Source organism: Bos mutus, chromosome X (assembly GCF_027580195.1).
Source record: "Bos mutus isolate GX-2022 chromosome X, NWIPB_WYAK_1.1, whole genome shotgun sequence".
In the NCBI taxonomy this organism is placed as follows: domain Eukaryota; kingdom Metazoa; phylum Chordata; class Mammalia; order Artiodactyla; family Bovidae; genus Bos; species Bos mutus.
This window is the reverse complement of record NC_091646.1, coordinates 7,333,960-7,349,420: the sequence shown is the minus strand read 5'-3', so window position 1 is coordinate 7,349,420 and position 15,461 is coordinate 7,333,960. Positions and strand designations below refer to the sequence as shown.

The following is a 15,461-nucleotide window of genomic DNA, read 5'->3' as shown; positions in this document are numbered from 1 at the left end:
GAGTGGAGATCACAACATTGTCTTATATTTTCATACTTTTTCTTTAATAGAGAGGTTTCAATCTTTACTTGTGACTCTATCATAAACATACACAAATTTTATTCTAGGCAGAAAACTCAGTGGCATTACATTAACAAGAAAACAAAATATATTCTATAAAAGAGTAATTAACTCTTTTCTTTTGCAAAGTGCCTCTAATTGTAAATCTCATACCTCCACAAAAAAAAAAAAAAAAAAAGACGTTAAAAAAAAAAAGAAAATGAAATTACGGTATTCAACCACAGTGCTCTTGATGAAGAATTAGTTAACTTACAGGTTTAAAAGTTCAACGTACTGCAAATTCAAAGATTCCATGAAATTAGATGACTTTAGAATTAAAATTAAATATGGAGCAAGGAATGGCTACCCTGAGTCTTCAAGAAGGCTACACCCACGATTTTGTGCTGCAGTTGAATGCCTGGGGTTTCTCTTTGCTGGGTGGTAGGATTGGATGCCACATCTGCAAGGTTCAACTTGTTGGGAACCCAATGGGTATAAACAAACCTCCAAGGGAAGATACAACAGAAGCTGCATGCTCACTGAATATACACAACTACAGGAGAACTGATCACCAAGGAGACTTTAAAATGGAACTCCTTTCAAGACTCCTTCTTAGAAGGCACACATCGGTGTGATGCTCATCAAGAAGCTTGATGAATTCAGAGGTATCTTGTTTATCTTGTATCATCCAGGAAGTCTTCAGTGATATATATTCTTCAATATTTATGCCGGAAAATAGGCTTCATTCTGCTGCAAAGATTCATTTGCTTGTAGCTACCATTGCACTCCAAAAAAAGACTGCTTAAAGCAGTGAGGCACTTCTGGGAAAAATTTCTCTTGCACTTTGAAACACTACAAAATTAGTGCTAGGTCCTTGAAGTTTTAATATTCTTATAAGAAAAATACTTGATAGGAAAAAAATATCAGTCCATCAATATGTAAAAAAAAAAATCATTTTCTAATGCAATATAAAACCTCCAGTGGCTCCAGTGAATACTTGGCACAAGACTTGAAGGAAGTCAGGACATGTATTCCAAACAGGTGAGCCTAACATGGACGCTGCCTTCCTCAGGCTATACTAACCTTTACTGTTGAGGAATGTGATGGAGAAGGATGGGTATCAATTTTGCGACGTTTCTGTTCTGTTGGGATGAAAAGAAATAGTCACAATTAAGGTATGTTTCCACTTTTCCCAAACACTTAAAAAAAAAACACCAACTTCTAAGATTCTTAAGTATTAGTTTCTCCCTTTAAATTACACCAAAGGTAAACAAGTAAAAAGAAAGACAAACTTAAACTTGCCCCTTTCAGGCTCTGTAATATCTGATCGGGGAACAGGTGATTTCAAGGACCCAGAAACTGGTGTTTTCTCTCCTCCTTTAACATTTTCCTTTGATTTCATTTCCTTTGCTATATCTCGTTCTCTGGATGGCTCCTTCTCTCTTTCCTTTTCTTGAGTTGACTTTGATTCTACATTCGGGACAGTGGTCTTGAATTTCTCATCTTTAGCTTTTTCTTCCTTCTTGAATTTTTCTTTCTCTTTGTCAGATTTAGGTGTTCTTTCCTTTGTCTCTCTTGCTTTTTCATCTTTATTTGGCCGTTCTTCCTTTGGTTTTTCTTTACCATCTTTACCAAGTACTCGGGCCTCTGGAGTAGTAGCTGGAGTCTTTTCTTTTTTCTCTTTTTCTTTCTCTTTTCCTTTTTCTTTGTCGTTTTCTTTAACAGTTTTGCTGCTTAAGAAGGAAAACATGAGATTTTAAGACAAAACGCCATAAAATATATTCAGTTATAAATCATAAAGCCTTTTTTTTTTTTTTTTTACTAACTTCAAAAATTTCAGAACTAAGAGTAACCCTTTGAAAACTAAAGGACAACTTTAAGACAAAAGGGAAGTACTTCTCTATCCAATAAATAATAACCAAATTCACAAACAGTAGATTAAGAAAGAGTAATTAAAGTGATGCTGGGCCTTTTTGTATATGTTCATAACCTTTGAGAATTAAAAGTAACAAAAACTATCCCATAAGACAACCCAGGGTGCTATGATCAGGAACTGGATCACTTAGTTGGATGGATCATTGGTCTAAATCAGTGTATGCTTCTCTCATATTAATTATTCTTACCTAGACTGTCCACAGCAAACACCCAATCATAAAAAAATTTTTTCAACTTCAACACATACATTCCCCTGCATATTCCAGTAGAGGAAACAAAGGCAGTTTCAACATTATAAAAAATGTGAGGAAGGTAAGCATATCATCAAATAGCAGTATATAGAAAATTTTTAAGTTCAACATAAATGAGTTTAATAGTATTCAACTATCATCCTCTTTCATTCATGTCTAGTGAGGTTGGTTAATCATATAAGAATTCAGAATTTTGGTCCAGAGCACAGTGTTCCTACCTGTTAGAGCCACTATTTCCATTACTTGAATTCCCTTTTGGTGTGGCACTAGAAGCTTTATTAACAGCTTTCACACCACACTGAGATCTCTCCCTTGATTTATCTGAAATAAAGGTAAAGCTTTATTTGACAAGCCCCAAGATGTAAATAAGTTACAATTTCACAGCAAAATGATTAAAGACTAGATAGAAAGAAACAAAGGAATGATCACTTCTTGGCAGTAACATACTCCTACTCAGGAAACAAAAAAGTAACACTAAGCCAGCATTTTACTTGTCATGGGATACAAAACATATCAGTTTCCTGGAGCAAAATGTATTACTTATAAATTCATACAAATAATAAGCATACCAGTGTCCTCGGTACTGCTTTCGTCTGACTTAGATACACTTCCGATCGACGATGAAGAAGGCCCACCACCAGGCCCATTTTGTACACTGGCAACTGCATTCCTCGGAGGGGGGTCTTTGTGATGAAACTCATTTTCAGGTATCATGTATGACTTTCTACTTTTCAACTGCCCAGAGTAGCTGAAAGTCGCACAAAGTGTTTAAATATACAAATACAAATCAAAAGGCACAAACATGGGGTTTAAAAGAATAAAATTAGCAAGTTATTCACTCTGATACTTGGTTCCAAAGAATAAAATAATATTAACTTTCAGTAAGTTCCTAAAGGTCTTTATGGAGAGCCTAGATGCTTTCTTAAAAATAAAAACCTCAATGTAAACTAATCCTTCAACTAAAATGCCTTTTTTCCACGACTGAAGAGCTGATAATTCAACTAATGATAAAACTGCATTTCCTTCAAGCCAAAATATGTTATGTATGACTTTTGAAACTATCATCCAGTACAGACCGGAAGCTAGTAATCAGAAGTGACAACTCTCACCAGCCTGTGGGAACATGATCGCATAATCTCCCATAATCTCCTGAAGTAAGGCAGAAGATAAACTTCAACACTGTAAAACATTTTAGAGTCTTCAGAATCCTTCTGTAATCTAGTCTCATAAATCACATTAAAGTATAATTCTGTTACCCCATAGCCAATGCATATAGATCTGGCCTCTTCTCTTTTTCCTCTTGGCAGATTTTATGCACTCTTCTTTCCAATGCCTGACCCAGATTCAAAACTTTTGGGTACCAAGGAAGTATTTTTGTTAGCACAATCAAGATATTCCTGATGTGAGTATATTCGCCTGTTTCAAGGCAATGTACCGAGGCCTACAACAAACATTTTAAGATCTGTTGTTATAAAAGCGTCAGGATGAAGGAGGAAAAAACACCTTTGAGAAGTACACATTTTTTCTTACCTTGGTTAGTTTGTAATGCCATTTGTGTACAACATGTCGAAAATTTTCATAGTCTAATTGATCAGCTTTATTTCCACCATCAAATCCAGTTGCTCGTAATATAGTAAGGAATCCTGGATAATTTCCACATTCCTAAGGGAGAAAATAGGCTGTCACTTTTAAAGAAAGATTCTGTCCTCCAAAACAGCAGAAGCTGAAACTGAAGTAGACTAGATTAATGATTCCATGGGAAAATATGACGTGTATCTAAATTATAGGTAGTTTTCACAGAAAGATTGTTGATTCAGTGACATTAACTTGAAATATTAGTTTGAGATAGGATAAAAATATAGCACTTTTTAATAATGAATGAACTGTGCTTAAATTTTAAACATTGTTTTACAACTGTATCTTGAACTCAGCTTCCCTTTTAAAACCAAACAACCCAGAACTTACTGGAAGTGGTCATTATATACATGGTAAATGGGTAAAATTTAATAGTCTTTGTTTCTCATACCTTTTCATATGTGGCTCTATCACTGTGCCACCTGGTCACAGTCTCTAACATGCAGCAAAGGAATCTCCCATATCGACTAGCTTCATTTTCAGTACAGCTTGCGACTGTGTAAATTATATCAGAGAAAACCTACAGAAAACAATGTGTGAAATGTGAAGACAGATCAAGTTCAAAATATTAAAAGACCATGTAATACCAATCATAATAAACTAAACAGGTAGGTTTAGTCTAAATGCATCATCCCCTCTTATCACAATTCCAAGACCTTTAAAGATTTTGGCTTTTGTGAAAAAATAGTACATTTATAAAGCAACAATAACAACAACAACAAAAACCCACTTTTATGAAGAAAGCTGATTTACAATGACAAAAGAAAAAAAATATCATTGTTATTACATCATAACTTTTTAACAGACTTAGCCATAGATATTAACGGGGTTACAGGGAGCAGTTAAGCAGGGTTAAGCAGAAGCAAGGCTGACAGAAACTAGAAATAGGCAGCTAAGAGGCTGTAACATAAATCAGATTTTTAAACCATAAAATGCAGTAATTTATTATTAAGAAAAAAGCCAGATGCAAAAATCTGTGAATGTGACCATACTAAAAAGTGTCCCGGCTTTTATATACGTGCAAAAGTGTAAGCTTTTTTGTTGTTTTTTGAGGGGTGAAGGTTAAGAATGCATAAACTCAAATGTAGAGTTAATGGATTAACAAGGGGGTGCTTATTATATATACCAGGCACTAATCAAAGTGCTTTTGTGTGTAATGACTCATTTAATCCTCACAACAATCTTATGAATCAGGTACTATTATCCCGTTTTACAGATAGAAAACTGAGGCACAGAGAGATTAAAAAACTTGCCAAAGATCATATAGCTAGAAAGGAGCAGAGCTAGGATTCAAGTTCAGGCACTTGGCTCTTGAGCTCATACTTTTAACTACACACAAATAATACCTCCACAGATTATAATGTTTAGCTATCTTTGTGTGAGACTTTTTTTAAAGGTTGCAATAAAAAGAACTTACTCGATCATAGCAAAGAAGTGTGGAAAAATTTGGAGTTTTCTGTTGATGTACCAATTCAACAAAACGAGCACAGTAAACAGCATCAATTGCTGAAAAAATACATCGAGGAAATATACACAGCTGTAGAAATTTTGTGATGGTCTCATTTTTGGTAGATTCTAAAAATAAGGGAAGAATATATTAAGTGGTAAACTTCTTCCTCAAGTGCCTCAAGGTCACTAAACATGACAACATTAACTTTAGTGTAGAGAATGCTATAAAACCACAAACTATTTATAGTTTGTAACCAAAAGGTCATGCCTGGGATAAGACTTTCATTTTCACTCTGTGGACATTTTTCTACCTATAATTTCTCCAGAAATAAGATTTTATACATACGAATTGAATGATAAGCTGCCAATATGATCAATTAATTTCATCACAAACTAAATCTGTTCTTTCAGTGAACATGTGAAGTCAACTCTGCATTAATGAATAACCAAAGAATGGGATGGGCTTCCCTTGTAGCTCAGTTGGTAAGGAATCTGTCTGCAATGCAGGAGACTCGAATTTGATCCCTGGGTCAGGAAGATCCCCTGGAGAAGAAAATGGCAACCCACTCAGTGTTCTTGCCTGGAGATTCCCATGGACAGAAGAGCATGGTGGGCTACAGTCCATGGGCTCGCAGAGTCGGAGACAACTTAGCAACTAAACCAAACAATGGGATAGTGAACACTGAGTTGAAATACAAACATAATACACTTCAGTACCTCCAAAGTTATAAACCTCTGCTTTTTTAATGTTAAGTGGCAGAAATGTAACAATTCCAACAACTTACTTGCTAAAAGCCAGTTGTCCTTTTCCAGTTTCAGTCTCTGCAGAACTCGCTGTACATGTTCCATCTGTTTCTTTTCTTCTTCAAGAAGCTTGTCCTGAAGGGCAGTACATCGCTCCTTCTCTTTTTTCTTTTTATTTGGAGGCTACAAAGTATAAGTTAGATACTTTTCTAACTATAGGCACATTACTTCTCCTTCTTTTAATTAAAAAATGTAAGGAGATAAATGCCAGTGTTTTATACTAATTACTTCAACAGGGATGTTTAGGAGTCCACTTGGATGTGCTTTCACCTCCAATCAATAAAGTCAGTCTTTGTACCCTACCAAAATAGGCTACCTTCTCAACAGGGGTACTTTTAGTCTGAGTCATAGAGTCATCTTGGATCCCTCCTTCTCTGTTTCAACATTCTAATTGCTTACAAGTCCCTTGCATTCCCACTACCTCCATCATAGTCTATGCTCTCAGTACCTCATAATGAATTACCCAAAAGCCACCTAGGTGGTCTACTGCCCCATGCCAATCCCTTGGCCTACCAAATGAATCCTTCATACCACTGTTATGAGCAAGCTTTTTAAAGTACCATTTTTACCATTATTGCTTCCCTGCTCAGGAATCTAAAATAGCTCTGAATTTGATCAAGCCTTCCTTTCTAACTTTCATTGCTCTACAGCACTGGGCACCATCCTAATCATTCAAATTTATCACTATAGTACAAATGGTCTCTTTAAACCTTAGATTACTTCACACCTTCGCTGAAGCTCTAGAGTCGCCAATTTGCCTCCATATTTCTAAATCTAACCTATCTTCAAGGCCTATTCAGTTTAAGACTCACCTCTTCAATAAAGTTTTCTCCTAAAGAATTCTCCTCTGGGGAATTCCCATTCTTCATGCAATTAGTAACACAGACCATTTTAAGTTGCTAGCACAGCATTCAGTAGAAACGCAAACTTGAATACCTTATGATTGATCATAACCTCCATGCACTCACCAAACCCCTGCCCCCACTCATGGAGAGATCATTTCTAAACCCACTTAGAAAAACATTATAAAATAACAAGATAGAAACCTGAGCTACTATAATTCCAAGATACAGAAAGTGTTGAATTAATACCATGAAGTTATTCTTCTTGAGCTACTAGAACAAAAACCTACCATTTCCTGATTGTCATCAATTGCTTTCATCTGGATTTTAAGTTTATTGACTTCCCGTTCATAGCTGGTATGTGGAACTGCAAGGTCATACATTGTCAATGACCAGAATGTAGCATAGAATTGAGGACTGATGTCATCCCAGACTTTGGAAACGTGTAAGGAAACCACTGCTTCATGAACAGGAGCCATCACCATTTCACATGATGTGATGTACTTATGGACTTTATGCTGCTGTTTACTTCCCTTCTCTGATTTTTTAAGTTCGTCATACTTTGACTGGAGATAAAAAAGTAAAAACACATACATACAATATTTATACCAATGACTTTCATAGTATAAAAACCTAGGTTCCCTTGAATGGATACACATATATATCTATGGCTGAATCCCTTCACTGTCCACCTGAAACTATCACAACATTGTTAACTGGCCATACTCCAGTAAAAAATAAAAAGTTACCAAAAAAAAACCTAGGTCCCCTTTTCAAGAATCAGAAAATAACCAATCAAAAATGTTGCAGGAAATCTAATTTCTTACCAACAACATTAAAGATAAATCATCCCTGGAAGCTGTTTCAATATTTAGTCCTATGATCTTACTAGGAGCTTTTCAGAAGATTCCTATTGCACAAGTTCCTGCTGAGTAAGTGAATAGGGTATGTGAGCCCCTTGACCGTTTCCTCCACTATACTCTTGCTGCTGCATCAAGGACTGAACAGGTGGGGTTTCCACTCCTGCTTTTGAAATATTCAAGGGAACCAAGTAGATGGTCTTAACACTAGGAACTAAGCAGGACAGCAAACCAAGACAGAATGTTTTATCACTACATGTAGCCCCTGTCATCTGTTATGATCTGTCAATTAAGAAGCTGGATTAACACAAAGAAAGGTTATGAGAACATTACCATAAGACTGCTAAGTAGGAGAACCAACTGTCCAGATCTCCCTGTGATTGAGAGGTTTCCAAGGATGCAAGACTGTAGTGCTGAAACTGGGAAAGTCTTGAGCAAACAAGGACCTACGGGTAATCCTATTGCTAAGCCAAATAAGATTTTCTCTGAATGACTACGGTATACTGAAGTTTAAAGCATATGGGAACTGACTTCCTAAAGCTTATTTTTTGGCTTGATTGGTTTGGGGGAGAGTCGGGATTAATTGTATGAAAAAAAGAATCTGTTAGTACAACAGAAGGGACCACATATTATCAATAGTTCATAAAATATATGCCAAGCATAAAAAAGAAAACAATACAAAGTAGAGTTGTTGCTACTGTCTCATGTCCTTCAGTTTAAGACGAAAGAGCTCTCATCCAGAAAACTGTCTGGGTTAGGCATCATCCCTGAAGATGAACCTAAGATGACATCTAAAACTAGCTGCTTCTTTATGCTAGAAAAGCACCTAAATCATTCAGTTTTTGCTAAACATGGAACCCAGAACTAGAAGGTCAGAAGTCAAAGGTCCTACTTCCAATTCTGCATCATGACAAGCAGAGTCTTGGCTCCTTACAATCCGGCTGCTGTTCCCACTGAGTGCTGCCATACTCTAGGCTCATTGGCTTGAAGGCACACCAAGTGCTCTTTGTTTCACAGGATATCTCAAGCAGAATAGAGAATCATACAATTATTTTAGAAGTGGGAAAAATTATCTCTTGTTATCCCCATTTTAGAGAGCACACTGATAACTACTGAGGCTACACATGACAAACCTATAAATAAAAAGAACATTACTTAGGAGAGAGGTCCCAATTACACCAGAAACCTGAGAGAATAGCAGCTGTGATAAGAAAGACTTTAAAATTTTTGATCCTACTGAAGTCCTATTGAAGTTAACTAATATGAACCTATGTGTGCAGAATGATATCTGCTGAGGTTCTAACAAAACAGAATAAAACAGTGCTGAAATTACCTGCATAAGATAGCTTATCTACCTGATTTGGTCATATTTAGAATATGAACTAGAGGGAAAGCCTTTCCTTGAGACCAGTGTTGCAAGGTGGGTCTCAACGATTAAAACCAGTATTCTTGCCTGGGAAATCCCATGGACAGAGGACCCTGGCATGCTGCAGTCCAAGGGGTGGCAAAGAGTCAGACAAGACTTAGTGAATAAACAATAACAACATGAGAATGTTATATGGTAGCCCTAGTCTCCCTAATCCTTTCATTCTGAATCTGTGACTTCTATTGCCAGGCACCCTCCTGGTTCCTATCTAGCTGAAAATAAAACAGGCTCAATCAGAAAAGATGGCTATACTTCATATTTGTTGAGGACAAATACTTCCTTGCCTAAAGTCAGTCTAACCCCTCTTCAAGCTCATATCTTCAGTCAAATTGATAAGTTTAACAGTTCTACAAAGTCACCTGAGGAACTAGACCTACGGAATAGAACTGATACTCACTGTTATTGCTGTTTTTTCTGGCTGTGCCTCATGGCATATGGGATCTTAGTTCCCCAACCAGCAACTGAATCCATGCCCCCTGCACTGCAAGCAGAGCCCTAACCACTGGACTGCCAGGAAGTCTCTGCTGTACCTCTAATTACTCTTTAACACTCTAACAATCTGAGCAGTATTTGGTTGGCTTAATTATTCCCAGGAGAGTCTGCAAGTAATCACTTTATGGAAGGGACCCAGCTGCCCTCTAATACTCATACTCTCTCATCAAAGGTTCTTCAAGGGGCTTCTCTGGCAGTCCAGTGGTTGGGACTTCACCTTTCCAATACAGAGCATGCAGGTATGGTCCCTGGTTTGGGAACGAAGATCCCACATGCTTCTCGGCATGGCCAAAAAACAAAATAGGTATTTTTAAGAGTGAGGGGTGGGGGGCGGTTCTCCAAGAGGGGCTTTTGCAAGAGGCAAAGTAAGGATCCCAAGGGAAGCTTGGCTGCCCAATCCTGTGCAACCAAGGTTGCCGAGGAATTCCCTTTCCAGGGGGTGGTATGTGGCCTACCTCTGACTTGGTTGTACAGCCACCTCTGTAGTTCTGAACTGTTTTCCTCTCAACCCTGAGAGGGGAATGACATTTCTTTGTTTAGATATTTTTATCTCTTAAGCAATATTTTCTACAGACTATGGAAAAAGTAGCTGTTGGTATGAATGATCTGCTCCATTTTCTGACCTGGAAATGCTTAGCCAACATCAAGCAACCAAGTTTTCCTCTTTGCTAGGGTTCAATATCACTGATTAGTGTGTTCACTTCTCAGTATAGTACACAGTAGGTCAGAACTTCTGAGATGAAGCAATTCTACCACCTCAGTCCCTCAAGAAATCAGGTCCTCTGTTGTATAGCTGAGACTGATATACTGGGGGTGGAGCAACAACACAAAATATACCTACACAAAGACAATATAAATTTTCTGGATTGAGAAGAGTCTGAAGGAGAAGCAACAACCCAATCTTACTCCCTTATTGTCTTTTTCCCTCTAGAGAGTAAAGCACAGTATTGCAAGCAATAGTTGAATCAATTAACATTTAGTTAGTTGTTAGAAGTTAAGTGTGAGACTGTAGCAGTTGATATGTAAACACTAATAGCTAGGTTTACAACTAAATAGGTTGATCAAATGATCAGTTAGATCCCAAATTTCTCAGCATGTTTTGCCAAACTCTAATATACAGCCCTGTATCCCTACTGGAACAAAGAAGGGATCCTAGTTAAAGAGAGGGGAACCAAGATCTTGCCTCAAATATGTAATGAAAGCCTTGCATAGTACAGACTTAAAAACAACAGATAAACAGAAGGGCCAGAATCCAAGCCTACACAAAAATGAAGAACATGCTTAGACTCTAGTCAGAGTGGAGAAGACCACAGTTTCCAAACAGAGGACTGACCATGGCCATGAGGAAAAAGGACAAGTAAATTCCTATTAGAGGTAATGGCTTTGAAGGGAAGAGTCCAGGTGGCAGATAGACAAGAAGAGGAAGGGCTTTCTCCTCTTACCCCACATCCTTACTTGATTTTCAGTACAGTCACTAAAGAGAGAACCTACTTGGGGGGACTCTAGTTTGCTTTTTGTTGTTGTTTGTTTTCATTTGTTTTTTATGTAGGTGGAGAGAAATAAAACAGGAACCATGAATATACCTTTCCTAGAAGTTACACAACAGAGAGTGCAGGAGTATTTACAATGTTTGGGGGTGGTTAAGTCTTTCAGTCTTTTCTTCCAAGGCAGTATGTGTAATAGCAAGTCAACTATCTGACAAGGATAACTGTCACTAAGGAAACTCACTAGGGGTGTTTCTCAGAATGATATGCCACATTCATCTGCATCAGAATCATCTAGTCTTATTTAAAAAAAAAAAAGCAAAAATTCTCTGGTAGCATTCAAATTTCTAAATCAGAATTTATGGACATGGGGTTAAGTTTTTAAGATGCTTCCCTGGTGGTTCTCTAATAATTTCCTGATGATCTGCACTAATGTTTAAAAACTATAGTTCTAGAGGATCTATAAGATATCAACTTGGACAACTGGTAGTGTAGTAACAGTAAAATTATAGAAGTAGAAGGACTTTCCTTTTTAAAAGGGTTATGTTCATTGACCACTGCTCAGAGCTGAATACTAACAAAAGAGCAACTCTCTAATAACCTATGTCAAACTACGCACTTACAAATAAAACAGTTAAGAAGTAATGTGGAATCATTCTTGAAATGGCAGCAAAAATACTTATACTTACCGAAATATGGTGTGCATACATTGGCCTAGACAGGAAAAATGCTGCATCATGAGGTGTGTGAAATTCATTACAGAGCACATCAATTGAAGGCACTCGCTTTATATAATCTTCTGTGCTTAGATTAGATGCTAAAAACCCACCAAACTGTACCAGGGTATCATGACACTAAATTTAAAAAATAAGACAAAAAACACAAATGTGCTAACATTTTATTAAACCAACGTAATGTTTTCCAAAATGACTAAGATGTTCTTTTTAACAATATTTTGATTAACAATTAAGAATTCAAATATTACTACTTGAAAGAACTTTGGAGATAATCCACAAACTTAATCATATAACCATATTACAAAAAATACACTCAGGTCCTGAAAAGTTGACTAATTTGAGAATTTTTTTAATATAAATTTATTTATTTTAATTGGAGGCTAATTACTTTACAATATTGTATTGGTTTTGCCATACATCGACATGAATCCGCCACAGGTGTTTTGATAGTCGACCAGGGTCTCAAGTTCACCACTTTTAGTGGTAAAATATATTTACCTAAATTTTATAGAACAATATTATGTATATACAAGTCAATTCTCTTGGCCCTTAAAAGTAGAAAATTTTATAAAACACGTGTGATTTTTTTATTACCTTGTAATATGGTGATAGTTAAACACATTTTTTAGGTTAGCCATAGGTTTTGGTGCTTAACGCATTATTGACTAGAGACGTATTACTACGTCTTTTGTCACCTGAATGTTATCGACCAGGAACACATCAATACATTCTTAGAGAGTGCTACAATTAACATCACTATGTAAAGTTGTTAAAGCTTAAAACTGATCAAGGGTTCATTGTACAATCTATGATTATCATTATTCACATTTTGTTAGGGTTTTGTTCTAAACTTGTGTATATTATAAATACAAGTTTATTACCATAAAATTTCCAAAAATGACAGAAAACCTTATACTATTATATCCCTAGAGCCATCTCTTAAATATCATAATTTGCACAGAAATTGTCCCTATTTCTAGAATGTCTATTTTATATATACATCATATGCCATAATATATATCATATATAATATATACCATAATATATATATATAAAATATATATACCATGGTATATATAATATATATGATGAGCAAAATGACATTTTCAAATTACATAACATTCTATATTTTCCATTATCAAGATTTAAAAACCCACAGAAACACAAAGGCCACTTTAACTTGCCTGATCATAGAGTTTTCCCACAAGTTTCAAATGTTTCTCTCCACCTTCCTGAAAGATTACCCCATTCCTCTGCTGAGCCATAAGCAAGCAGAGAGGAAGAGCAAGATCATGGTCTAATAGTGCATCCTTTAATCTCTGGGAGGATTTTTTCGTGTTTCTTATCTGGCCAAAATAACCACCCTGCAAAAGAGAAGACATACATTTTACTAGCGTACCAGTACATAACACATACCATCTGATTTGAAAAAAGAAAACAGGAAAGGTTTGGTTACAATCCTGAAGATAAAAAATCTCACACACCTTACAATCCTTCCCTCTCCTGACAAATTTATTTTATTGACACTATTACTGCCACTGGCTTTAGTCACTGGCTTAAAGATAACTGCCAATTGTCTTTAAACTTCTACATATTTTCCACTTTCTACCATGTGGTTCCTTATAAAGGATTATTCTTTAGTCAGTTCGGAGCAGATTCAACAACAGAGTAACTATGCTCAGATTTATGCCAGCTGGAGTATCAAGGACCACAGAAGATTTGATATTTATTTCCTTTTAGATGTATTACTATCTTTTATACTTTGTTTCAGCTTTTTTAAAAGGTTTAAATAACTAGAACATTGCCATTTTTAAAAAGGAGGTGGGGACGATTATAAGAGAAGGGTATGGCTTTGACATTTAGCTTTATGTACTTATTTGATGTTTAAATTCTTTATTATGCACAAGCATACATTTTTATTACTGTAGCTTTGTAGTACTGTCTGAAGTCTGGGAGGGTTATGCCTCCAGCTTTGTTTTTTTTCCCTCAAAATTGCTTTGGCAATTCTGGGTCTTTTATGGTTCCATATAAATTCTAGGATTATCTGTTCTAGTTCTGTAAAAAAAAAAAAAAAAAGTCCTAGATATTTTGACAGGGATGACATTAACTGTAGATTGCTTTGGGTAGTATGGCCATTTTAACAATGTTAATTCTTCCAATCCAAGAGCATGGAATATCTTTCCATTTCTTTGAATCATCTTCAATTTCCTTTATTAATGTTTTATAGTTCTCAGCATAATAAGTCTTTCATTTCCTTGGTGAGGTATATTTCCAAGTACTTTTTTTAATGTGAATTTAAAAGGTAGCATGCACCCAGTTTGAATTTTAAGTCACTAAACAAAAAGAGCAACTCTCACCTCAGCTTTTAGTTGCTCTCCACCAGTCATGGCTTCTAGTTGCTCCATTGTCATTTCTTCTGTAATTTCTATTCCTGCCATTTTTTGTACCACTTCTTTCAGTATAAGCAGGTCAAAACTATTTAGGAAAAATAAGAAACAGTCTACAGTTGAAACTTCAAATGTAAATCAGTTGTAATTAATACACTAAGAAGGAGGAATGGAGGCAGGGAGAGGAGAAAGGGAAAAAAGGAAGGAAATCCAAGTTCAAAGTTGCAATATTTGAGCCTAAGATGACAGTTTGGAGGTCTGCCTTAAGCATATTTATTACTGTGCCAACAGTCATTCATTTGAATTCTCTAAGTTTATGACTACTGATGAAAATGACACCTTATGACTTCTAAGATCTTCCTTAATTTGTTGAGTAATGAAGTAAAAACATACTTTTCTACAAAATAGATGCAGATGTGTTTCCAAAGAAAGGTAAACCTAAGCATACCCAAGATACAAGTTAACAGACAAAGGAACAGTGGTTTTTCTAAGACTCCTTTTTTCTTAGAAAGAAGAATGGTGGTTTTTCCAAGAGAGGAAGTGCTTACTCTCTCAACTTGCCTTGCTTCTCTAAACATAGTTTTTGAAAACAAGAGGGCCCTCATGCAAATTAGTATGCAACAAGTACCAATAAAATCTTTCCATTAGATGGTCACAAAAACTATATCACAGTACAGAAGACTGAACTAGAGATTTTAAAGTAACATGATTATTTTCCTGGCCTAAATAGTCACAGAAGAGTGAAATGTATGGGAATGGCCAACAGATCCTTAACATAGTTTTGTTTTTCTTTTTTAAATTTTTCCCTAAACCAAAACAATCTGTCAAGAATTACTTAGATAATACTTGTTTGAAGCACCAGAGAGCTTTACAGATTTGTTTGCTTTCTACCAGAAAGCTTTTGAAAATATTTTTCAATTCTTAGTCTAGTCAGTCTATTGCTGATGGGGTTTAATCTACATTCTAATTCAAACTCTAAGCACTGATATTAGTCCAGAATAAAATAATAAAACTGTTTATACAGAAAAGAGGACAGTGTCCAAAGATACATTAATGTTACCTATCTCTAAAGTTTAAATTCAAAAAATAGTTGTTTTAAAGATAGTACATACACCTTCAA

The 15,461-nt window shown here is 35.9% G+C and overlaps 1 protein-coding gene across 12 annotated transcripts in view; it reads right to left on the bottom strand.

Moving 5' to 3' along the window:
• THOC2 (THO complex subunit 2) overlaps nt 1–15,461 on the bottom strand; it is a 118,564-nt gene that overhangs the window by 17,194 nt on the left and 85,909 nt on the right. For 11 of the 12 annotated variants that reach the window (XM_070366240.1, XM_070366241.1, XM_070366243.1 and 8 more), the window contains exons 20-32: nt 14,312–14,429; nt 13,139–13,318; nt 11,907–12,071; nt 7,246–7,521; nt 6,095–6,236; nt 5,278–5,435; nt 4,252–4,380; nt 3,756–3,887; nt 3,482–3,666; nt 2,795–2,973; nt 2,444–2,546; nt 1,342–1,772; nt 1,123–1,181 (exon numbers count right to left, since the gene is read on the bottom strand). In XM_070366240.1, coding sequence (XP_070222341.1) covers nt 1,123–1,181; nt 1,342–1,772; nt 2,444–2,546; nt 2,795–2,973; nt 3,482–3,666; nt 3,756–3,887; nt 4,252–4,380; nt 5,278–5,435; nt 6,095–6,236; nt 7,246–7,521; nt 11,907–12,071; nt 13,139–13,318; nt 14,312–14,429 — 2,257 coding nt within the window. The remainder of the gene's footprint in view (nt 1–1,122; nt 1,182–1,341; nt 1,773–2,443; nt 2,547–2,794; nt 2,974–3,481; nt 3,667–3,755; nt 3,888–4,251; nt 4,381–5,277; nt 5,436–6,094; nt 6,237–7,245; nt 7,522–11,906; nt 12,072–13,138; nt 13,319–14,311; nt 14,430–15,461) is intronic. The other variant, XM_070366242.1, reaches the window with a different exon arrangement.